Source organism: Sinocyclocheilus anshuiensis, unplaced genomic scaffold (assembly GCF_001515605.1).
Source record: "Sinocyclocheilus anshuiensis isolate Anshui unplaced genomic scaffold, SAMN03320099.WGS_v1.1 scaffold431, whole genome shotgun sequence".
NCBI classification, from domain to species: domain Eukaryota; kingdom Metazoa; phylum Chordata; class Actinopteri; order Cypriniformes; family Cyprinidae; genus Sinocyclocheilus; species Sinocyclocheilus anshuiensis.
The window spans coordinates 724,469-751,395 of NW_015551065.1; the positions used below are offsets into that span (position 1 = coordinate 724,469).

The following is a 26,927-nucleotide window of genomic DNA, read 5'->3' on the forward strand; positions in this document are numbered from 1 at the left end:
TTTAAAAATATACACTTTTTGATATACCATTTAAAAAAAAAAAAAACAGGTAGCCCATCTGAATTAGGACATTTAGGCTATCCATCTAATATAGGAGTATATCTAACAGTAGAAGTTAAATCTTACTGTAGTCTTCAAATCTGGGTACTGTCTTACGTTTTAAAATCACAAAGGGAGTTTGGTGCCATCAGGCTAACGTGACAGTCACGACTCATGCAGCTGTAAGGTTTTCTGCTTCTTTTGTTTTTACTCGCGATCTTTACAACACGCATTACATTACGTATTTCATGGCACACTCATTTTATGCGTATTTGGCGCCACCTATTGTTGTGGGTGTATTATTGACATGTCAAAGTCTAGACCCTGAATATAAGACGACCGTGTTTTTTCAGATGTATTTCCAAGAAAAAAATATCATCTTATATTCGGGACAATACGGTAATTCATAATTAATGTGTTACTTGTCATTTCTTTGTAATTATTAGTGAAATTTACTAGCAACTTCTGAGTAAACTGTTGAAGTATGTGGACTATGAATTGATATTACCTGATATCCTCTTGAAAATCTGCAAGCTTTCAGTTTTGGTGAAAGTTTCATTGTTATGTGTATGGACTGAAACATATACAAGCACACTATTGTTTAAAGGGGTGGTTGACTGTTTTTTTCTAGGCTTGATTGTGTTTATGGGGTGCAGTCTAACATGTGTTGATGCTTCGTTTAAAAAAAAAAAAAGCATTCTTTTTCACATAATTTACCTTTATTCTACACTGCTCTGTCCCTTCTCCGATAAATGCTCTGATGATTTCCTGGTTTTATGAAGCCCCTCCCTCAGAAATACGCAATGGGCTCAGATTGGTTAGCTGCCTGGTGTGTTGTGATTCATTAAAGCGCCAGTGCACGTCTAAAGGTCACGCCCCTCACCTCAGAATGTGCTCCGGTTGTATTGTAAACAATGGCGTTGTCAGTATTGCTTATCAATTTGAGCCTGATTGAGATCCAGAGAATATTAGTGAAGAGGATCGAGCAGAACCTGTGCAAACACTGCTCTTACAGGACATTTCAGAATGGTATGTTTCTTTGTTTGTTGTTGTCTAATACTTTTAGATACGCTGTTATTTGTAAATGCTACAGCTTATGGCTTTTAATATACAGTTTTATCCTGTAATACAGCAGAATACATGATTGCGTTGTAGCATTTTTGTAACAGTAAGAAATGTTTGCCAGCAAGTATTGCTCGCTACCACGGCAACCGTGTACGCGTCCATGTTTAACGCTTCTCGTAGCTATGGGAAAAATATCTGTCTGTCTATAAAGTATATAATTGGAACAGTGACGAGCTGATGATCTGAATCAGAGAGACAGGGAGAGAGAGAGAGAGAGAGAGAGAGAGAGAGAGATGCAGAGTGTGTGCAGAGCAGGGGGACGCACGGAACAGTATTAAGAACCTCTGCTTTAGAACATTGATTTTGAAACTTGTGAATCCATTAGAATCGTTAGAAGTCATAATCACGATTCATGTATGAATAGATTTTTTCGTGCACCCCTAGATTTGACGGCATGGCAACAACTCTTCCTCTTCTCTAAAGCAGAGCATGATTGGCCTCGCCTCCTTTGTTGCATGTTCCCGGGGGTGGGGTTTATGTAAATTTCTGGGTTTGTGATGTCACAAACCCGGGAAGTAGCTCGTTGTAGTCCCTATAAGCCATTTTTGTAGGCATTAAACTGACATAATTTTAAAAGACAATATCTCCGTTTGCATTGAACTTTCAGCGTTGTAACTTTGCAGATATTGTTTATGCTCAAACAGCAACATTACACACTAACTAAAGTTAAAAAAGTGAAATCGCAATCAACCACCCCTTTAAGTGTTTGGGGTCAGATAAGATTTTTTAATGTTATTGAAAGAAGTCTCTTCTGTGCACCAAGGCTGCATTTATATGTGAAAAATTACAGTAAAATCTGTAATATTGTAAAATATTATTACAATGTAAAAATAAATTTTTTCTTTATGAATATATTTTAAAATGTAATTTGTGCCTGTGATGCAAAGCTGAATTTTCAGCATCATTACTCCAGTCTTTAGTGTCACATGATCCTTCAGAAATCATTCTAATATGCTGATTTACTGCTCAAGAAACATTCATTGTTATTATCAATATTGAAAACAGTTGTGCTGCTTCATATCATTGTGAAAACCATAATACTTTTTAAATTTTTTTTGTCTGTTTTTGTTCTTGCAAAATAAAAGTATAATTTTTTTTTAATCCTTATGACCCCAAACTTTTGAACTGTTTTGTAAATTTTTTCAAATTATTAATAGATTACACAGAAAAAAATCAGCAAGACAATATTAAAACACCCCCATCCAATTTAGTGATTAAAACTGTCACTCACCGCAAATTGACAGTTTCACATGACTTTGAGCCATACTTGTAACCTTGATTACATTGTAATTATTATTTAGATTAATTATGTGGCTCTACTGCAGAGTTATTGAAGCTCTTAAGCTGTTAAGCTCATTAGAGCATGGACGGGACTGCAGACAGTCTTTACAGTAGCTCTGCTTATACTGATGGTCTCCGTTGTAACAGTGATAAAGTAATAAGCCAGCGTTGTTGACAGGCTGCAGCGATGAGGGAGTTGAGCTTAAATACTTTGGAGGCTTTTAGGCACAGAGGAGCGTAAGGGAATGAAGTGGGAGGCAGTTTGCAATATTATAGATGCAGGAAATTCATATCAGTTGCACATGTATTGGTAATGACAGCTGATGATGAATTTCCCTCGACAACCTAGTCAGACTACCAGAAAGTTAGTTAGTTGGAACAGCTAGTTAAAGCCAATGAAGCATGAACCAAGTTTTAGTTGTCAAACACTGCAATGTGCTATGACTGTGGACACTTTGCTGTTTAGGCAAGTGTTTTGTGTGAGTGTGTGTGTGTGTTATCAGTATGCATCAGGGTTTTTCATAGTTCAAAGCTTAATGGAGCTGGCCAGCACATTTGCACAAGCCTCTTTAGGATTGGTTTTCTAACATCAATCTTTATGAATCATATGTATTTAGGCGACACTTTGCATACTGTATTAGCTCCTCAGCGCATTTGCATCTCTCTTTGCTTTATTCTTTGAAAGGCACATGAACGTGAGCAATACAGTATGTGTATATATAATGAAATAAATATAATGCGTAATAATTAGACATGCACAGAATCTACACACATTTTTTCTGCTAATTGTGGTGTGAAAACTGCGGATTAGATTGGGTAATAGTGAAACATGTTTAAAAAATAATCAAATTGGCGATTTGTGGCTTTTAGTCCATGTTGTCACGTTGCACACACACACGAGGGACGAGGAGAAGCTGGAGAATATGTTGACAAGACTTTATTTGCACCAAGGAAGACGAACACAGGAAGATGACGAGACACACCTGGGAGCAATAAAACCAAGGGAAACACCTGGGACAAATGAAATAAACTAATCAGGACAGGAACAGGAAACTAACCAAATAAGGGCATGGGAAGGCACATGGGGAGCAGGACACACACAAAACATGGAACAGAGTCTGACACATGTATACATTTATCTAAATTTTTGTCCAATAAAATACCTCTTGAATAACAAGTGTAAGAAATCATAGTTCACAGTTTTGATGTAAACCAGGGGTCATTATTTAAAAATGTTGCTATGCATGGCCATTCATAAAAGTTTTCATAAAATTATAAAATTTTAAGCACTGCAATCCAACATTCAGTTACATTTCTTTCTTTCTTTCTTTCTTTCTTTCTTTCTTTTAGCAGAACAAATTGTGAGCAGTGTTATATTAGGGGTGTGCGACATGACGATTTTTGATCTTGGACGATAAAAATGTCTCCACGATCTGCTTTTGAAGAAATATCATAGTATCGTGCTACAGTGCATTCTATCAGCTGCAGTTCTGGCGCCTCCTTCTCATTCTCAAGATACTGTACAACGCGACATACATTCACATCAGTGTTAACTCAGCAATAGAGTTACTCTTACAGGACACTGCACTTATTCGCAGTCACAAAAGTACATTATTTGCATCTGCTTTAGAGCCATTAAACATTTTATTCACTCGCTGTTTTGACGTGCGCTTTTTCTGAGGGGGTACAGCCAAAGCATGCGCACTAAAACCCTGCCAAACAGCTCCTGATACTGGACTAAGTTAGCTTTTGCCCTAATACTGTCAAAACACACAAGGTTTACATGTAGACTAAGTTGGTTATGTTTAAAATAAAAGTAAACAGTTGAGAGAAAGTCGGATACGTGCCTGTATATTAGATGCGTGCAGGTCTTAAAGGGACAGTACTAAACATGCTGCAGACTGTCATTAAAAAACAGCTAAACCAGCCTAAGCTGGTTGGCTGGTTTTAGTTGGTTTGAGCTGGAAGTAGCTGGTTTTAGCTGGTCTTCCAGCCTGGCCAGGCTGGTCAAGCTGGTTTTAGCTGGTTGTTCCAGCTGGTCTCCCAGCCTGACCAGCTAAGGAAGTGGCCAAAACCCCTCTAAAACCAGCCTGCTGACCAGCTAAGACCAGGCTGGATGACCAGCTAAAACCAGCCAACCAGCTTAGGCTAGTTTTAGCTGTTTTTTTTTCAGCAGGGTCAACCTAAAATGTAATTTCTGACGTTATTTACTCACTCACATGTTGTGCCAAAACTGTATTTATTTCTTTATTGTGCTGAACACAAAAGAAGATATTTTGAAAAACGTGGGCAACCAAAGAGTTGCTGGTCCCCATTAAATTTGATAGTAGGAAAAATACTATGAAAGTCACTGTGGACCAGCAACTCTTTGTTTTTTCACGTTCTTCAAAATAACATTTATGTTTAGCAGAAGAAAGAAACTCATTCAGGTTTAAAACAACTTTTGAGTGAGTAAATGATGGTATAAAAATAAAACACTATGACAGAACTGACAGACGGATGACAGAATTTTAATTTTTGGGTGAACTATTCCTTTATTAATAAAACAACAAAACACAAAGAGAAAAATCAGTCACTACTCTTGACTGAAAAACTTTAATACAGAATATTGTCCCTGAAAATAAAGAACTGTTTTATTTGTATAATATGTGTATTTGTAACGTGTAACTTTGTTCTTATTTTTTAATAGCAGATAAAATAATCAAAGATTTTTATCTTCGCCCACCTTAGCAAAAAAATCTGCCATTCTTTTTTTAATTTTGTTACCTTGAAATGTTTTGTCTATATAATAGGGAAATTAGTTTGGCTGTAATGCTCAGGCAACTTGCAAAATAGTAAAACCAACATGACAAAGAATCGTGATAAAATCGTGAATTGTGATATTTAAAAAAAATATCGTGATATGCAGTGGTGGAGGTAACAAATTACAACTACTCACATTACTGTAATTAAGTAGTTTTTTCTTGTACTTTTTTGAGTATATTTTTAAAGCTGTACTTTTACTTGTACTTAAGTACAAATTAAGGAAAATAATCTACTTTGTTACTTTTAAATCATAGTTCGTTTCTGAGTATGCCCACAATTTAAATTGATATTCAAACCTTTGACGCCACTTCAGTAGCCAATAAAGATATCCGATCGTAAATGGACCAATAAAAACCCTGATATCTGAACCGGGAAAAGCCGCCGCTGCAGCAGGTGAAGAGCTAATCAGACAGTGAGGGAGCTCAGCATAATTTATTAGTGATGGGAAGTCCGGTTCTTTTCCGCGAACCGGTTCTTTCGGACAGTTCGTTTCAATGAACCGGTTCAAAAAACCGGTTCATCGGTTCTTTTACGCCCTAACATAATGACGTCATTCGCGATGACGTAATGATATCAAGTCTATCGTCCTGGGCCGGGATGAAAATACACATTCAAATATATAAAGTCAGTAATCATAACTTCAGTCAGTTAAAACATCATAATCATGATCTGAAAAGTTTACAATTAAGTTTTGCAACTAAGCACCCAAATACAGTAACAGGCAGTGATGTGCATACGAGGATTTAAGTCTTGAAGATATAAAGTAAATAAATTAGTTGTCATCAGCGCAGAAACCATAATCCACTTACTATACATAATCCATTGCGATTTATTTGTTATTAAATAAACTTATGTTTCGCCAGATTGCCCTTCATTCAAGTCCTCGGTTTACCCGCGCTCATAACATTAGCACAGAATCAGTTGTCCAAAAAAAACAGTTTGGTTCAGACGTGCTGTGTCAGTCATAGTAGGCAATCTGTTCGGTATGAAAACCGCTCTAACGCTGCACGCACGTTCAGTATATCATCAGCTGCTCTACTCGTGTTCATGTTCTATTTACTACAAACTCAATTTGTGAATGTGTCATCGTTAACTATAATTACAGTACAGGTATTTCATAAATCATCCCTTATTCCTATTAAACATAGAGTCTTAATTATAGTCCAACTTCCCTGACAAACCCCTTTGGCCTATAACAGAATCCTCAACTGAACAAAGTACACAGATTAGATACATTCTTCTTTTAAAAAAAAGTAAAATAAAATATATTTATATTATCACACTTTCTGATGTTTAACAAAATACTTGGATAGCATGCTTTTCATCCTCTTGAAAAATTACATGCATGCGCAGTATCATCAGCTCATCGGTTCTCAAATCGGACGTGTCTGAAAGAAACGGTTCTCGGTTCAGTGTACTGGTGATCCGAAAACCGATGCAACCGGTTCTTGACTCGAGAACGAGAACCGCTGCAGCAGTGGGCGTGTACTTTCGTTATCCGGCTCCCTGCACACATTCTGCTCTGCTCGTGTTCATCTTCAGTTCTCTCTTCATAGCAGTTCAGTCAGTGTACTGTTTGAGTAAATGAATTACTCCGGGATATTGGTTTATTTCGAATCAGAGGGAGTGTCAGCCACGTTTAAAAAGTGAATAACTCAAGTAATTTGTGGATTAATGCTTACACTTTTCAACGATTCAGTCCGATTTGGTGAACTGGTTCAACCGGTTCACCAAGATGAACCGGTTAAATCGAACGATTCGTTCGCGAACCGGACATCACTACTCCTAATCGATTCTTTCGGCTGCGGATTAGATGATGCATACTCTACAGCAGCCTCTGGCTCTCAAACTCGCAGGCGACAGGTTTATTTCGACTCAGAGGGAGTGTCAGCCACGTTAAAAAAAATGAATAACTTAAGTAGTTTGTGGATTAATGCTTACTGGAGACGCAAACCGTTTCAAACGTTTCAGTCCGATTTGGTGAACTGGTTCAACCGGTTCACTAAGAAGAACCGGTTAAATCGAACGATTCGTTCAATTATCGATTATTTCGATTCAAAATTATTCACTATAATTTATGGACTCAAAGTTTGGAGAAACAAACTACATGGTAATGTTATCATAAATATCTATATTTTGATACCGATACTGAAATATCTAACACAGTTCCATTAATCATTTTCCACAGTTGGCTATCTACCGTATATACACAGATAAGCTGTGTCTCTCTCCTCTGCGACAATGAGTCTGACACGCATCAGCCTCCTGTCGATTACAGAGTCTGAATGTCTGTGCGGGATTGCAGTTATTCCGCATACTTTTAATAACTCCCGCGCAAATATGGCTAGCGCTTTATTGTAACATAGAACACAGTCATGTAATCACAGAAAACCACGCCTGATCGATGAAAATCCTACTGGAAATTTTATTGGCTGTAAGTCACCATAAAGTCTTTCAACAATCAAAGATGGAAATGTTATTTCTTTACAATGTAAGTTTATGCTAGAAATGTTTTGGAATGGGATATTTGTCTGATTTGTACATATAAATATCCTAGTCTGCCTAACTGCATCACTACATTGTACAGACATTACAGGTCAAAGCCATCTGATGTCTTATGAATAAGGCCAGAGTAACCTAGTATATCAGTGATCCTCAAATCAAGCTTGCGAGATCCACTTTCCTGCAGAGTTTAGCTCTACCCTAATCAAACACACCTGAGTTTGCTAATCAATGTCTTCAGGATCATTAGAAAATCACAGGTAGATTTGTTTGATTATAGGGTTGGAGCTAAACTCTGCAAGAAAGTGAATCTCGCGAGCCAGATTTGAGGATCACTGTCCTAGTCTACCTAACTGCATCACTACATTGTACAGACATTACAGGTGAAAGCCATCTGATGTTCCATTTATCTAAATAAATAGGCCTAACATATATGGCTCTTAAATCACTGCTTATAAAAATTCAGTGTTGTCATATTTCGAATACCTCAACTGAATTGAGGCCATTTGATTTATAATTTTATTACTGAATGTGTACTTGTCTTTTTTTGCAAATTCAATCCAGTTTGAAATCAAATTTGAAATCAAGCTTCCTTGTGCTGTAAGTGTCAGACTTTTGGACCTGTTTTGCCCCTGTAGTCCTTCCTGTGTCTCCTTATTTGGTCATGTTCCTGTCCTCGTTTAGTTTGATTATGTTCCATTGTTGTCACCTGTGTTCCCCTGATTGCCCTGCGTTTATAAGTCCTAGTCTGTGCAGTTAGTGTTTGTCGGGTCAACCAGTGATGTACGTGTGTCTACCTCCTGTTCCCTATGTTGGATTTACCCCCTGTGTTGGATTAATAAAGACTCTTTCGATTATCCACGGCTCCGTGTTCCTTCCGGCAGCGTAACGTGACAGTAAGCTTTTGCAACAAAGTTGCCTTATTTTAAAGACACAAATACACAGAATGAGGAAATGTTTAAGATTTAGATTTTTGTAATGGTAATTGATCAATATTTATATGTATGTAAATAGAAGCCTATATTAAAATCTGTTCATCATATAAAGCGAATGTGTCTTTTTAGAAGACTTGGATTAAACCATTTTCAAAGCTTGAAATAATGATTGCCTTGAAAAAATGGATGGACAAAAAAAAAATTAATATTAAAATATCTGTATGGCAGTATACAGTATGTGTTAGTTTTGCCAATGGTATTGAAAATGATTAGTCGTCATGAAATCAAAAATGACCCTACTTACTTTTTAGTGCACATTACTAGTCTTGTGGTGAACAATTGAACCGTGCAAGTCAATACACTGGAAAAAAATTGTCTCCTGTCGTAATCTTTAATGGCGTTCTCGCTCTGATGACATCAGTTTGATGACTTCGGGAAAATTCTCTTGTTAATTCATGATGTAAGGACTGCTGTTTCCGGGCCCAAGCCTCTACTCATTTCACTTGAGAATACTATCTCAACAGCCATTTATGAGCACTATTTAATATTACATATTTAAGCTAAGCATTTAAAAATTTGCTGTGCACACTACAGTCTCCGTCCTCACAGTGTCTTAGACACTAATATTTGAGCTGACTGTCAGGCTATCTGATTTCAGTATGGAGATAAAGGTTAGGGTTATAATTTCAGTATTACATGACATCGTGGGTGTATATTAGCACAGTTTGTTGTATTCTTGGAGTGTCTGGCAGAGCGTTAGGACTCAGAAGTGGTGGAGCGTGATGTCAGACATAACAAGCAGATATTCTTAACCACTCCTATCCAACTGTGAATCTGCTATGAACAAGAGTTGGAGAGGAGGTGCACCACAATAAAACCCCGCCCTTTATTCAATATTCCATTTAACTTGGAAATACATCACAACACTGAAGTCAGTTGCAACTTCCGGTTCACGGGTACTTTGATATTGATATTTTTCAAGGTATTGAAGTTAGAAATTGCTGTATCATGACCACTAATTCACATACTTTGTCAATAAGATAAAAGTGGGTTGTGTTCAAAGTAGCTATTATCCACATAGATCTTTGATATGAATGAATATTTTTTGGTAATTCATTAAATATCGCTGGCTAAAAAGTAACTAGTACTCTGAGTAGTTTTTGAGAGGAGTACACTGTACTTTTACTTGTAATTGAGTATTATTTCAGCAATGTACTATAACAGTACTTGTACTTAAGTACAAATTTTCAGTACTCTTTCCACCACTGGTGATATGATATTTTTGCCATATCGCCCACCCCTAAATCATTGATATACTATTACAGTTCCCTATCTGTCGGTCACTTCGAGTTATGTCGATGACAACATTAGGGGATTTACTTGGGAGCCCCAATCATCTCTGACTGAGAGAAAACGCCAGTGAATTTTGGCTAATGGATCTTGCATACCTGAGCCACTCCCCATGCATATGGGTATAAATAGGCGACAGGTGCATCTACTCATCAGATTTTTGCTTCGGAGTCGAGTGGATGAACGTGTTTGATCTACACAAAGCCATTTCATCGTCTGTCTGGAAGCTGTTCTGGTTGGCGTTACGGTGCAAACTACCCTCACTACCCACGATGGCGGGGCGGCCTGGGGGTACATCAACATTCCCCAGGTGGAGAGAGTGGTTGCGGTGCACCTGTGCCCGCAAAACGCTGCCACTTGGAGGAATCATCCTCGTCTTCCGTCCAAAGCCTGTAAGCTGATGGCCGTTCTCGCGGCCAAAGCTTACAGTGCTGTGGGCCAGGCCGCCTTTGCCCTGCATGCCATGGCTATCCTGCAAGTACACCAAACCAAGGAACTAAAACAAATGCACGAGGCTAGCACCGACCCGAGGTTGATGCAGGACCAGCCACTGCTGCCCAGCGGGGCAGGCCTCAGTCTGCTCGTCGCCGTGAGAGAGAGAGAGAGCCAGACGCTTCATCTATCTTCCTCCGAGGAGGTGGATGTGATGAGTGTCGAGACAGAGGAGCTGGCCTCCCGTCACCTATGGGGGTCAGAGCGCACTCGATCAGCGTCTCGTGCCCTCGGGGAACCATGGTTACATACGTAACCTAGAGACGTTAGTGCTGGACTGCCTGAGTTCCTCCAGAGGAGGGACGGTGGTTCAGGTGAAACAATTTCAGAGGCTTCTGGGGCATATGGCATCAGGCAGCTCGGACTGCTTCATATGAGACCTCTTCAGCACTGGTTACACTCCCGAGTCCCGAGATGGGCATGGCGCTGCGGGACATATCGTGTGACCATCACACCGATGTGTCACCACTCATTCAGCCCCTGGTCGGACCTTGCTTTTCTACGGGCCGGGGTTCCCTTAGAACAAGTGCCCCAGCATGCTGTTGTCACGACAGATGCCTCCAGTATGGGCTGGGGCACTACATGCAATGGGCAGGCAGCGTCTGGGTCCTGGAGGGGGCCTCGACTGCTTTGGCACATCAACTGCTTGGATTTGTTGGCAGTGCACCTCGCCTTGCGGCAGTTCCGGCCGCTGCTACAAGGCAAGCACGTGTTGGTCCGCACAGACAATACTGCAGCTGTGTCGTACATCAACCAGCAGGGATGTCTACGTTCACGCCGCATGTCACAACTCGCCTGCCATCTCCTCCTGGACTTCAGAGGGGTCCCTTTGAGCCAATGGATTCAGTCGAGCTTAAATTCCTGTCTGCTAAGACAGCGCTCCTGACCCCGCTCACTTCCATCAAGAGGGCCGGGGACCTTCACGTATTTTCGATAAGCGAAGAGTGCCTTGTGTTCGGGTCGGCCTACTCTCCTGTAGGCTTGCTGCGATAGACGGTGTTTTCGGTTATACTGGTGTTAAGCCGCAACACCAGTTACGTCATTTGCCTACCACAGCACCGCCCCCACCATCGTTTTGATTTTTTTATAGTAACAAAAAACATTTAGCCTAGTTCAGTTAGTGGACAGACACTTTTAAAAACTAAACGTTCAATGCAGTGTGCCGAACAGTGCGTGAACGACAGTGCACCACGGAGCAGGAGTCAGATTTTATTTATCACGTGAGGAGAGTGAGTCGAGCTGACTGACAAGAGTGAGGTGAGAAAGACAAGACGATGGCAGAAGATTGATTAGAAAGGAAATGCAAAGGCGCCTGTTTGGCAATAATTTAGATTTTGAAAAGCCTATTGACTGGAAGTTTTTTTTTAAACATTCGTTTCTTATTTATTTGGTTCCACGGTGTTTGCTGATTACTTTATTTATACTTTGTGTATTTTAATTATTTTATTTTACATCAAGGTGTATATGCCATGCCTCCAAGCTTTCTTATTCATTTTGCTAATAAACATTCTGTTTCTTATTTATTTGGCTCCACAGTGTTTGCTGATTTTCAGTTTTATATACCTATTTAAACTTTGAGTAGCCTAAGTAATTTGTTATTTTATTAGGCATATAAGATGTATTTTTATTCGTTTTATTAATAAAAGTTCTATGAGTTTGACGTTGTTGTTGCTTGAATTAAATTAACGCCGAATTGCCGCTAATTTGAAAGTGAAAGTAAAATGCGCAGGGCGCTTTTTCAAGCTATTTGAAATACGAGGAAAAGAGGGAAAACTACACATTTATAAAGAAGGAAACTCAAACAAACTAACACCCCCCCACCCCACCCCAACGGTGATACCGGTATTACGATTAACCGGTGGGAAAATTTCCTCACCATCACAACCTACTCTCATGTTGTCCTGAGACCCTGGCCTGGATACGTGCCCAAGGTTCCCACCATGCCTTTTCGCGATTCGGGGGTGAACCTGCAAGCACTGCCATCGGAGGAGGCAGATCCAGCCTTGGCGTTGCTGTGTCCCATAAGAGTGCTGCGCATATACGTGTACCGCACCCGGAGCTTCAGAAGCTCTGAGCAGCTCTCTGTCTACTACGGAGGTCAACAGAAAGGGAAGGCTGTCTCCAAGCAGAGGTTGGCCCACTGGATAATGGATGCCATCGCCTTGGTGCACCAATCCCAAGGTGCGCCGTACCCCCTGGGGGTGAGGGCTCACTCCACACGGAGTGTTGCCTCCTCCTATGCATTGTTGCACGGTGCCTCTCTGGCAGACATCTGTGGAGCTGTGGGTTGGGCGACACCGAACACCTTTGCGAGATTTTACTGTCTCTGCGTTGAGCCAGTTTCTTCCCGTGTGTTGGGTAACAGGTAATTGGCGGGAAGAGCTGGCCAGTGTAAGGCTTGCTGCTTGTCAACATTTGCAATGCCATAGGGTTGTGACGGGTTCAGGTTGTGGCGCTTTCCATGGACCCCTAATGTCGTCATCGACATAACTTGAAGTGACCGACAGATAGGGAACGTCTTGGATACGTACGTAACCCTCGTTCCCTGATGGAGGGAACGGAGATGTTATGTCCCCATGCCACAACCTCGAACCATCGCTGGTTGCCAGGGACAAGTTCTCGGCTCTTCAGCGTAAAACCTGATGCGTGGATGCAACTATTTATACCCATATGCACGGGGAGTGTCTCAGGTATGCAAGATCCACTAGCCAAAATTCATCATGTGGTTTGTTAATAAAGATAACGTCCATTGAAAAATTTGCTTCGATGTTTTCGGAGATGTGAGCTCCAGGGTGTCAGTGGCCATTCAGCATTCATAAACCCGCCGAGAGCGCCACACCTCGGCCAGATCTTCTGGAATTTGCTGTTGGCTCTATAGTGCTTAAACATGAGATATAATTTGTTTTGGGTAAATCTAAAGTTTGGTCTCATTAATCTATTATTTGTTCCAGAGCAAATAGTTTTGGCTGAGGGCAAAATCTCATCATGTTATATTTGTAACTTCAATGCTGTATATCAGAGCACCGCCTCTGTACATTTGACTGAATTGCCTAACAACTTTTTTGATGGCTGTTGTTGTTTATTAAATAGTATTATTCAATAAATAATATTTAATATAAAAATAGTAGTGTGACGAGTGGTGCAGGTGTTGCTCATTATCAATTACTCCACCGGCCTCGCTCCGTTCCCACGGCTCTCGGCCCCGCCCCCACTCGTCACAAGTAGTATTTAATAATAGTATTTAATATGAATATGAGATTGAGCTTAAGAATGAATGCTGTAAGCTTTTAATGAAGCAACTCAACGTTACTTCGTTACAAGTTCTAAAGTTAAGTTTTGGAATTAGTAACGAAGGCTTGGGCTCAGCTGTTAAACTTTCAAACTGAGATTTAAATCTGTGGTGGAAGGAAGTAGTTCTGTACAAAAGAGGGATTTTTAAAGACACTCCATTTTTGTTTCTTATGTATTTACACACTCATGCCATCGAACTGTTGTATAAACACAATATCACACTCATAGCTGTGAGATATGACTGTATATCGGCATGCTGTGATTACCTACAGCACTGGTGCCTACGGCCTTACAGCTATTCACTGTAAGAGAATTCTACTACAGAATCGCAAAAATACACAAAACTACATACAATTTAATGTAATTAATTCCCTTAAAGTACAGCAAGTTTATTTGCTTAAAGATAACCCCTTCAATCCTGTTTCAGCAGGAAGTACGTCAGTAAAGGAAATAAAAAGGTGCTTGTCAAGCCCTTTCATGAGGCTTTTAAAATGAGCTGAGAAAAGTAGACTATGTAGAAAGAATCGACAACTGAAAGCATCATCAAATTAAATATTTAATAAAGTGGAATTCTGTGGCTGCAGATAGTGTAGTAATGGGTACTTGTCCTGCTGTGTGTGTGTGTGTGTGTGTGTGTGTGTAATTATATATCTCCTCACAGATTCTTTGAACGCTGGTGTTAGTTCCCACATACTGTATTGCCTCTTTACTGTCATTATAGATCGTTTACCATAAATGCTGTTTATCATAAACTGCAGAGTTTGGTAGACAGTGAGAAAACTTTCTCAAAAGTGCAGTACATATTATCTTGGTAGTTTGGATGAACTGGATAATGTTTGTTACAATCAAGTGAATAACAGACAGGATTAAGATGATGAAGTGCTCACAGAAGTTACAGATAAGTTGTGTTAAAGCTGAGAGGTGCATTTTTTAATATGTTCATACTCTTATCTCAGCTTAAATGCAGAGACAACTAAATAAATAATTTGTAGCTGAAAAATGTAAAAACTTGATTTTTGGCAATCAGTTTGAGATCAAATTCAATTGACTTCAATTCAATTCAATTCAAGTTTATTTGTATAGCGGTTTTTACGATACAAATCGTTGCAAAGCAACTTTACAGAAAATTAAGTTTCTACAATATTTAGTAGTAGCTTATCGGTGGTGACTGTCAGTTTATGTACATATGGCAACGGAAAAATCAATTAAAGACGTAATCAAACAGACGATGAACACTATTAACAGCAATTATTATATGATGCAATCAAACTTATAGCAAAATTTGGTAGTTCTGTATGTTGTTTCAGGGTTGGCATCATCTGAGGTCCTCTGAGGGGTTTGCATCATCTCTTCTCAGGTGTTCTGGATCCAGACTGAAGCTTGTGTAAATCGTATTTACACGTGGCAAAAACAGAGAAACAAATAGACACATAATTAGCGTAGCTGCTGTTCCAACCAAGTAAAATTAATTTGTTTAACCCAAGCAGGTAGGATCTAAACCATCTTAAAGCCTGCCCTTGAATACCTGTATAGTTTTGTAATCGATCTATGAGTATGTCATGATCTATGGTGTCGAACGCAGCACTAAGATCAAGTAAAACTAGCAATGAGATGCAGCCTTGGTCTGACGCAAGAAGCAAGTCATTTGCAATTTTAACAAGTGCAGTTTCTGTGCTATGGTGGGGCCTGAAACCTTCCAAGGTCCTCTCCTTGGATTTGACACTTGTCACATTGCAAATTAAATTGTCACATTGCAAATTCACACTGCAAATGTTCAATTATTATAATATTCTTATGTTCTATTCTGTGTTCATTTTATCTCCACATTTGTGTCTTTGCACTTGTCTGTTCCTGCATTCTCTCTCAGTCATTGTGCTGTTGCTGGCTCATTGAAATGTGATCTTGCTGACTGTACCTCCCCTCTCCCCTCCTTCTTTTCTCAATCCTGGTCAGACTGAAGGATTCTTTCTGTCTGATCTTGATACAAACAAAGCCTCAAGTCACTTCAGTTGGTGGCCATCTTAGTAGCACTTCCAGACAACTGGTGTAATGCAATTCCTGTTTGCTCGAAAGGGAAAAGAACAAAATATCCAAATCTGTTTGCCAACCTTAAAGTCCAGTTGTAGGTCAAATCAGAAAAGAGTATTATAAATGGGGCTTTTGCTCAAAACAGGATGAAAATGCATTTACATTGTTCTGAAAGCACACTTGGAAGCATATATTTTTCTTTTCAGGAAACTATGGTGTATAAATTATAAAATATTATAATCTGAGAAACATTAATTCTAACCTCACATACTATTCAGGATATATAAATAAGGTAACTGGTTTTCCTCAAGGGATAGATTACCCAAAAGTGAAAATTTACTTACTGTCAGGCTGTCCAATATGTAGTTGAGTATTTTCTTCATAGGAACAGATTTGGAAAAATTTAGCATTCCATCACTTGCTCACCAATGGATCCTCTGCAGTGAATGGGTGCTGTCAGAAGTCCAACAGCTGATAAAAACAAGTAATCCACACAACTCCAGTCCATCATTTAATGTCTTGTGAAGCATTTCTTACAACCGTGCAGTTTTTGGCTTCACAATATGGAGTGGCCTGGAGTGGTGTGAATTAGTTATGGATTATTGCAGGGGTGGCGAACCTTTTTGGCATAATGAGCCAAAAAAAAAAAACTTTATCACTGCAAAGAGCCACACAACAGATATGCAAACAACAGTATATCACAATAACTTATACGCCTAATTACATAATGCAATAGTTTTCATGGATTTAAATCAGCCTACCTCCTTTTACTTCACTCAGTGGGACACCTGACAGTCCTTGGTTTCCACAATCTTTTTTAGGTCTGGCTTGTATTCAGTTGTGGCTACTCGTAGTAACTCTTTCACATGTGTGTCAGTAAGAACAGAGCGATGCTTTGATTTCACTTGTTTTAGTGTCGAAAAAAGTGATTCACAGATGTAAGTTGACCCAAACATTGACAGTAGTTTGAGTGCAGCCCGTTTGACATTGGGATATCTCTCAACCGGCACGATCTTCCAAAACTCCACGGTTTATCACAATAACTTATACGCCTAATTACATAATGCAATAGTTTTCATGGATTTAAATCAGCCTACCTCCTTTTACTTCACTCAGTGGGACACCTGACAGTCCTTGGTTTCCACAATCTTTTTTAGGTCTGGCTTGTATTCAGTTGTGGCTACTCGTAGTAACTCTTTCACATGTGTGTCAGTAAGAACAGAGCGATGCTTTGATTTGACTTGTTTTAGTGTCGCAAAAGTGATTCACAGATGTAAGTTGACCCAAACATTTACAGTAGTTTGAGTGCAGCCCGTTTGACATTGGGATATCTCTCAACCGGCACGATCTTCCAAAACTCCACAGTTCCTTCCCTCAGAACACTTTTAATCTGTCATCCTCAGAAAGTTTGATAATTTCAAGCTGAGATGCTGCTTTATCTTCCACTAAAGGGGCCTTTAAACAGTCTGATTCAGCAGTGAATGGGTTGATCAGAAATGTAATCTGTGGTCTTTTTTGCCGTAGGTTGGAGAATCTGTCCTCAAAACTTTGCTCAAGATTTTCAAGCAGTGTTATATACCATGCAGTACTCCCTTTTACAACCTCTGCTGCTTATCCACTTGCCTTCAAAAAGGACGGAAAATGTGTGAAGTCTCTCTTTTGTAGATGTGTCTTGAACAGCTTGAGTTTGTTGATAAATGTGAAAACACTCTGCACCAGGTCAGGCAGCATCTTTAACTTCCCTTGCAGATCCACATTCAGTCCATTTAGATAATGCAGCATGTCGACTAAAAAAGCCAAATCTGAAATCCACTGGGGATCATGTAGCTCAGGATAGTCCCTATGTTTCTCTGCAAGGAACAGCTTCACTGGATTCAAAAGCTCAAAGAAACGAGAAACCACATTACCTCTTGAAAGCCATCTCATAGCGCAGTGAAGAGTCAGATCAGATGGAAGATCTTCATCAAGTTCATCAATTAGATTTTTGAACTGTCTGTGATTGAGAGCATGTGTGCGTATAAAATTGACAATTTCCAGCACAGGTTTCATGATGTGGTCTAAGTTCAGCTTTTTGGACACCAAGTGCTCTTGATGGATAATACAGTGAAATATCCAAAATTCTGGAAAACGGTCATCAGCTTTACACAGCCCTATAAGACCTTTCTCAGATCCCAACATGGCTGGAGCTCCGTCCGTGGCTATTGCTGTTAGTTTTGACAACTGCAGATTTGCTTTCTCAACAACAGCCATCAGTGTCTCTTTCAGATCGATGCCACGAGTTCTGTCTTTCAGCGGCACAATGTCAAGCAGCTCTTCCTTAATTGTGCAGTCTTCTGACACAAACCGTACAAATATTGCCAATTGTGGCTTGTCTTGAACATCGCAAGACTCATCCAACGCAATGCTGAAATACCGGCACTTCTGAAGATCTGATAATAAATGTGTTTCTGCTGAATTGTCAATGTCCGATATTCTCTGTTCAACAGTGTGCCGTGACAGTTGAAGGTCCTTTACTGAACGTTTCAAATTTTCATTTTCGGGACAAAGAATAGCAACAGCATCACTGAGGCACTTTTTAACAAATTCCCCTTCAAGGTATGGCTTTTTTGCACGAGCAATGTTCCATGCTAGCTGATATGACGCTAATGTGACCTTCTCTGAATGCTTGGTAAATTTTCGGAAAAGCTGAGTTTGCTTTTCTGACTGACATTTCAGTGTCTTTACCTTGTGCTTGCGAAGTTCACTGCCTTTGGGAAATTCCCGGGCTACGGTAGAATGGAGTGAGGTGAAATGGCGCTCAAGATTTGAAGCCTTAAAATGCGACAACGACGTCTGGCATATCAAGCAGAATGGCTTTCCATTTCTTTCAACATAAAAATATAAATCCTCTCATTCAGATAAAAATGTTCTGCGCTCATCTTCGTATTTACGCTTAGCTGTACGCTTCCCTGACTCTGCCATGACGATTGATACTAACGAACTTCACGTCAATCGTGTGTCAACTGGCTAAGGTATGTTAAATCGCGCGAGAGTTTGTGTAAAAAAAATTAAAAAAATAAAATAATAATAATACATATTAAAAATCCAAATTAAATGCGGCAAATGCATTTAAATACATACCCCTTTATTGCAAAATTATGTTTTGACATTTTAAAAATAAATTGGGATTGTAAACACAGAACATGTGGATAGATTGAAGAGCCACACAAGAGCAGTGAAAGAGCCGCAAGCGGCTCGCCACCCCTGGATTATTGTGATGTTTTTACCAGCTGTTTGACTCTCATTCTTACGGCACCCATTCACTGCAGAGGATCCATTGGTGAGCAAGTGATGTATTGTTACATTTCTCCAAATCTGTTCTAATGAAGAAACAAACTCATTTACAGCTTTGGCCTGAGAGTGAGTACATTTTCAGCAGACTTTCATTTTGGAGTGAACTATTCCTTTAATTATAAGGTGAGACATATTAAGAATTGTGATTTTTCTGCCAGTGGCATATTTTGTCTTTTATACACATTTATGTTATGCCATCAAGCGTTATATTTTCTGAGCACTAGTGGTAATAAATGTTGCAATGTTTCAATCCAGCTGGTATTCACACTTACATGATCTTTGATTGTGGGAAATTCTCTGATCTTTAATTTACCCTCTGCTTCAGTGTGCAGCTGCAGATGAGAGAAAGACGGGCTTGAAACTGATGAGAAATGCATGAATCAGTTTACCCTGAGAACTTTCTTCAGGGTCATGTTGTATCTTGTGCCAAATAAATCTGCATTTGTTTGCATTTGTAGAAATTAGAAGTCTTTTTGTGCAAACTAAATATAATGCAAATCTGCAGAATGTGGTTCGAGTATGTGACTCCTTCTCTCTTGTTCTCTCTGTAGAAATATCGGTATCAGGATGAAGAGACTCCGCCCTTGGAGCACAGTCCCGCCCACCTGGCTCACAGCAAGAGCGCTGAGATGCTTCACATGAGCGATAAGAACCTGTCTGCCATGGACTCCATGCACAGTTACGCCCCACACACACACATCTCACCAATAAAGGTACAGACACACACACACACGCACGCAAACAAACAAAGAATTGTGCTGCTAATACTGTATGCTTTTCAATGTAAGATTTTATTATTCAAATTTTGCTGTTTTCTAAGCTCAGGAAACCTAGTGGAGTTTTGAGTTTCTATTCTATTGTATTCTATTCAATTCTACAGCTTAGGGATGGGCGATATCTTATCGTTTGCTATATATCGGTAAAAATTCTCGCCACGATAAGAATTAATCTTCCCGCGATAATAACGATAAAGCCTAGTTGTTGACATATTTTTATGTACGACCATGTGGAGCGACATGGCGGAAGGCAGTTTTGTATGTGTACGAGTCTATTTACAAACATACTTTGTGATCAGACGTGGTTTCATATCACAGAGTGAGTCATAAATCATACTATTTGATAGTATTATATACAGTGATAAAGGCTATGTCAATTAGCATTGCATTATAAATATACTTTATCCAAATACCCAAGATTGCTTGAAGAACACAGATAAACCATATATTCTCGCAATCGTATGTTTATTGTCTTCAAGTTTCCTCAGGTAAAATTTCTCTATCTGCGTTTTATTCAGCTACAGCAATAACTGGATACTTTTGTCCATATAAGGGATTTCCTGGAGCGTCTTCAGTGCAATTACTTCTGCAATGCATATGTGGAGTCTTTGCGCAAGGGCGCCCTCCGGGTTCCAGTATGAAATAGTCATTACATTATGTGTGTACTCAGTAATGCTCACAACACCAGGGTAAAAATAGGGAAGATAATACTTCTCTCTAAAGAAACAGGATTTTTTTGTCTCTTAGTGGATGCATAAGATTCCCTGAATTATCGTCATTGATATTGTTATTGCAATAAATACCAGAAATGATCGTGATTTTTAAGCCCATATCGCCCATCCCTGCTACAGCTACAACAGTGTAATTTTAGTATTATTTTTATATTGTTATTCATTAAAATTTTCAATTAGCTTTTATTTTTATATTTTCAGTTTTCATTATAATTTTAGTTAAAGATTTAGTAATTTTTCTATCCACTGTCATTTTTATTAATGTTTTGGTAACAATTTAAGGACCAATTCTCACTATTAACCCTTTGGGGTCGACAAACGCGGATACGCGTTTTGTGGCATCTTCTCCTGATAACACCGAAAAGAACTTAAATTACACTTTCAGTTTTGATCTTACAGATAAGAGCAATACATCAATCGAATCTGTAAATGGTCTACTTTTATTTGTATACACACATAATAACAACAAAACTTTGTGCATTTATAAAATAAAGAAAACAAACAGGGTGCGCTGTCTGCCGCCTTGGTCTGCGTGATCTTTATTTAGAAACGCGTCATTAAAATGAACTGTAACTCAGCAAATACTCAACAAAGAGACATGAGAGATATATCTATAGAAAGCTTGACATGTCTACTTTTAAACTAAGCAAGTCTTATCGAAAGCAAATATTCTGTGATAAAGTAATCATATGAAACCAACGCAATGTCCAGTCTTTCACGTCTCCCTTCATTATATCTAATGCGACCACGCCCACACGCTGAGCGCGCTATAGATATTATAATCATCCACGTGAAGCACGTGGCATGTAAACGCCCACATCACAGCAAACAAAGCAGCAAGACCTCAAGTTTTTTTACAGATGTTACTTTCATTTGATTTATTTGCTGTATGGTAAACTATGTTTGCTATGTGGTAATTGTGTTCTTTGTTTCGATAAATTAGTACTAGTATCAGTGAACATCATAATAATGTTAATAATGTAGTTTGTGTAAACTGCATGCTTGCTTTTTTATTTCAGATGTGAGAATAACAGTGCAAAAGAACCTGTTGCAAAGAGAGCCAAAGCAAATAAGCAGCCCACTCGGTCATGGAAAACAGAGACTGAAGTTGACATGTTCCACAGGCTCTGAAATTCCTGCCCGCACAAGAACCTGGACCACAGCTAAGACCATGTGATGCACACACTCCCATGAGTTATTTTATGTGATAGTTATATGTATTCTAAATAAACTACAAACAAAAAATATATACATTTCTTTTTTCCTCGCATTCTTTCTTGTAGCAATTCGTCACACACCTGACTGAAAGGCTCATTATGCAGCTCATTATGCAGGCCTTTGTCTTCTCAGGTGTGAATCACATCATTATCCATGACTATTCACGCCCCCTCGCATATTCCTTTTCTACACAAAATGTGTCTTAGAAAATTTAAATCAATATATTGTTTTCTGTGAGTGAGTAAACAAGATGATTATCACATCATTCTGAAGCAAAAACTCAAGACTTCAAGATCAGTTCTCAAAAGTCTTGTGAACAAATGTTCTGTATGTGTTTTATGGCCTTATTTCAGTGACTTTTTGTAGTTTTTCACTAAGCACGCATAAACGTTGTTTTCTCAAAAACACAATCACATACATACATGCTGCCCACATATTATTGTAGCCCAGTTTGTGCTGATTATGGTGCTACTAAACTTAGCCATTAAAATGTTTATTAGCAACTGAAAAAAGCACAAATGTCAGGGCATGTCAAAACTTCTCCAGGGCCCCAAAACACCCTCGGACCCCAGAGGGTTAACTACCAGCATGCATATTTATAGCATATTGGCTGTTTATTAGTACTTATAAATCACATATTAATGCCTTATTCTGTATGACCATATTCTAGATACATTATAGATACAAACTTAACAACTACCTTACTAACTATTAATGAGCTGTAAATTAGGAGTTTATAGAGGTTATAATAATACTTAATAGTTAGTTAATAGTGAGAACTGTACCTTAAAATAAAGTGACTGTTTTTGTATTCTTCTTATTTTTTATTTCAGTTTTAGTTTTAATAAATTTTGCGCTACAACTTATGCATATTTTACTTCAGTTAGTTGCCAAAGCAGAATATCTAATTTTTAAAGTTTTTTTTTTTAAGTTAATTTTTTTTTCATCTAATATTTATATTTTTTTAAACCATTTTATAATCTCAATAAACTCCTAATTTGCTGCTTATTGATAGTTAGTAAGATAGTTGTTAAGTTTAGGTGTGGGGTAGGATTAGGGGATCCTACAGAATAAGGGTCATACAGAATAAGGAATTAATATTGCTTTATAAGGATATCTGAATCGTATTGATCGTAAACATTGGTATTTGTGCACTTGAGTACAATCACAGCATATGTTCTCCATTTGACCTCAGTTTGGTCTAGCAGAAACAGTTGTGATGTTAAATAGATCTAACTTGAGATGTTTACTTACCAGCACACACAGATAAACCACTGTATAGTATATTAATGCATATGCATACTATACAGATATCCACTATGCGATGTGTGTGTATCATCTCTGTTCTCTTTGTCTTTGAGAAAATATGAATGTTTTGCAAGAGTTATCCACACAATCGATCCATTGTATGTTTATGTGTCTGTTTGAACTCTCTCATACTCTGGTCTACTGCTCTATATTCCTCTATGGCAGCCGTGTCCTCTTCTCTACATTTTACTGTTCTCTTCCTCTCCCTGTCTTACTGTCTCACCGTCTGACCTCTGTGTTCATTTCCTGCCTGCTTTCCCCATTTTCTCTGGCTTCGGTAGGTGTGTGTGTGTGAGTCATGTTGTGTGTGTCAGACTCTGCGTGAGTTCTGTACACCTCTGCTGTGTGTAGGCCGATCAAACCCGTCCAAACACTCTGGACTGTTTTTGCAGCCCCCACTGGCTCTCCAGCACATTAAACACACACACATACTTCCGTCTTGCGTAATTTCTCAACACAGACTCACATACAGCACACAGTTTGGCACTGTACCATGTCATTTGTTCTATTTTTGCAGTATTTATTCAGTATGCACATTGTGTTCTAGATTGTACTGTACATTTACCTAAATGTGCCAAGTACACGGTGTGAAATACTGCAGTTGGTTTTTCCAGTGTGACCACAGTTTTTAGTATCTTTCATGAATTGAACTGACAAATGTTAATATATTTTTTAACAAAATATGCTTGATATATGCCATTATAATGTCAGTCTTACAAACTTCATCCTAGTGTGACATACAGTACTTTCAGGGTTGGGAAGGATACTTTCACTACCGATTACAAAACACATGCTTTAAAAAATAATTTGTAATGTATTTTGATAGATTACTCAAGTTTATTAACTTAACCTAATTACTTTGATATACAGTACTTTGGAATACTTAAGTTGAGGGACATATTAACTTGTTTTTATGTTAACCACCTCTAAATGAAGATGGGTGGCATGAATGCATTTAAAGCAATTATAATTGCATAAATAATATTATGAGATGAATGTTTTGACGTGATCGGCCAAAGTTCAAATCTGCCTTTTGCCGAACTCGTTCTACTCCCATTCTTCTCCCTTTTCCCATCGCATATCAGATCGGACAGGCATCGGAAGAGTTGAGCGTCTGCGAACAACCTAGTGCGGTTTGGTTCCTGAATGAATCCGCATTTTGTTATCACTGCTGCTATTGTTAAACAGGCATTTTTGTATTGATATCTATTGCAACCAGATATTGGTGGGAGCAGTTACTCTAAAAAGCCTTAAATTTCACTTAGTGTAAATAGACACTCTGTATTTGGAATAGTGTTGTCACGGTACCAAAATTTCAGTATTCGGTACCAATACCAGTGAAAATCCACGGTTCTCTGTACCAATTTCGGTACCAAAGCAAAACACAAAAACATGCTAATTAAAAAATTTCACTATACTTTCATTTAATCCAAACTGTGTACACATGTAATTTTAAAGGGCTTTTAAAACCTTCTAGAGTTATTCAGCCAAGAATAACAACTAAGTTAGCTAAAAAAACCAAAACAAAAAAAAAAGCCCAGAACTGCTTTTCTGACTGATATGACACAAACAATGTTAACCATTTGTACATTTTCTAACATGTTTGCTCATTTTAACATATTTTAGATTCACAATTCATTTAAAAGCCTCTGGTGTGTACAAATAGTAAATATCATCGTGTCCTCCTGTTTTTTACCCTAATAAAAGTTATAGGAGCATTAAATAGTTAATAAAGAAACTTCATTCTAATGCTCATTATATTAGCGTTAGCCGTGCTTATACTAACGAGTAACTACTCTAATAACAGCGATGTTCATTTCAATCCGACATTCAAATTAAAATATTGAATAATATTCATAACAGAAGCGGTGTTTCCTACAGACTTGCACTCTATTTGTGGCAGCATATATATGCAAATTAATTCTCTGCCAGCAGGAGACGCTTGTAGAGCGGGAGAGATAGAGGTTTTCCCAGTAATGGCTGTAATCAAATAAGCGCTGCGCTCACAAACGCTGCTTTATCAGGCATTACAGGCAAGATGAAATAAAAATGACATCCATAATTTTCTGAAGACAGTCGGTTTCCTTCAGAAATACAGTGATATAAAAACACCCGCACCGGGTTTTAACATTGACACGTGCAGTGCTCATGTTTATTCAATGAAGTCAAAGCCTTTTGGAAAATCTATTTATGGCAGTCAGTTTTGATATTGTGGCAGACGCCTCAAATAAATCAATGTATGGGAAACACTGAGAAGATCTAAATATTAAAAATTAAAATGAAACTTACCTGCTTGAACTCTTTCATTTGATCTGGGTGTCTGTCTTTAAAGTGTTTTGTTAGTTTGGTGTGTTTCCTCCTTTTGATGTCGCCACGTCTTGGTGCTTTTATGAAGAGAGCGCATCTGCGCACCTTTTGGATAGCGCATCAAGAATCGGGTTGACCGGGTACTCGCTACCACCGGTACTTAAAAAAACCTGGTACCGTAACGTTTTCATTTTTTTAGTACCGACTTGGTACCGAAGTACCGGGTCTTTTGACAACACTAATTTGGAACTATTTTTGTTGGCGATATAGAGCAAATCAGACAATACTGTTCTTTAATGTAAGTCATTTAATTCTAAGTTGTTTTGTTTCTAAATGAATCAGCCATTTTGAATTGTTTGAATGAATGATTCAATAAATCACTCATTAAGACAAAGGCCTGTCGCCACCTGCTGGCAGTTTTAGTGTCATATTTTGCATTGCTGCATTAAAGCCAGACTAAAATATTCCTGCTCTGACCCTCCTCAGCCCCTAATATAGCAATATACTGTTATAATTGCTATGTAAATCCATTTTTTGCCACCTCTGAGCAGCATTAAACTCTTTATGTAAAGATGTATAATTGCCACTTCAGAAGCGCTTCTGTGCCACCTTTGCAGTGGAAATTTGCCAATGGTTGATAAAAGCTGTCATTGTACTAATGAGGAAGTTTTGAGTTCTGAAACTTATAGGACATTTTTGTTGTGCTCAGTTTATGACCCCTTTAATTTTTTTTTGCAATTCGTGTGAAAACATTACATTGAAGAATAATGATTTTTGAGTATTAGCATTGAACATTGACTATGCATGCAAATATATGTGAGAGATTGAGAGCTTTCAGAAAGATCGAGGAAATGGGTCAGAAAACAACACATTGCCCAAAATACTGACACACAATATACTGATGACATTTCGACTGACCTTGTAAATAATTTAACAGGCATGAGGAGAACTAGCCACCATTTATGACTCAATAATCATATCAGTATCCACAGCAGACGATGAACCATAATTCACTACCTGGAGTGAAGCACACAAACATATGTAACATATGTTCTTATTTATGCATCTCAGCAGCTGGCTAATATGTTTGGTGTAAAATCACTTTAGCATGTAGATCATTTACATGCTTGTGTTCAGTGTGTCAAGGGCGTTTGGCTGGATATGAAGGTCAGAAAGAAAATGACTGCTCCTCCTAGCTTTGCTCTCCCTCCCTGGATATGAAGGTCAGAATGCAAACTCTCTCTCTCTCTCTCTCTCTCTCTCTGTGGTACCATCTGTCTTCATGTGAAACATGCCTGTGAAACACAACACGCAAACATCCACATATATAATCCTAGGTTACTTTTACTGTAGTGCTTCAATAATACAGTATCTACAATATCAGTGCATTACAAACAAATCTAATC

At 38.6% G+C, this 26,927-nt stretch overlaps 1 protein-coding gene across 1 annotated transcript in view; it reads left to right on the plus strand.

Annotated features, from left to right (window-relative positions):
- The window catches only part of dlg4a (discs, large homolog 4a (Drosophila)), a 159,554-nt gene that overhangs the window by 38,045 nt on the left and 94,582 nt on the right, over positions 1-26,927 (plus strand). Inside the window, exon 2 of the mRNA XM_016451930.1 lies at positions 19,733-19,894. Within this exon, the coding sequence (XP_016307416.1) occupies positions 19,733-19,894 (162 nt within the window). The remainder of the gene's footprint in view (positions 1-19,732; positions 19,895-26,927) is intronic.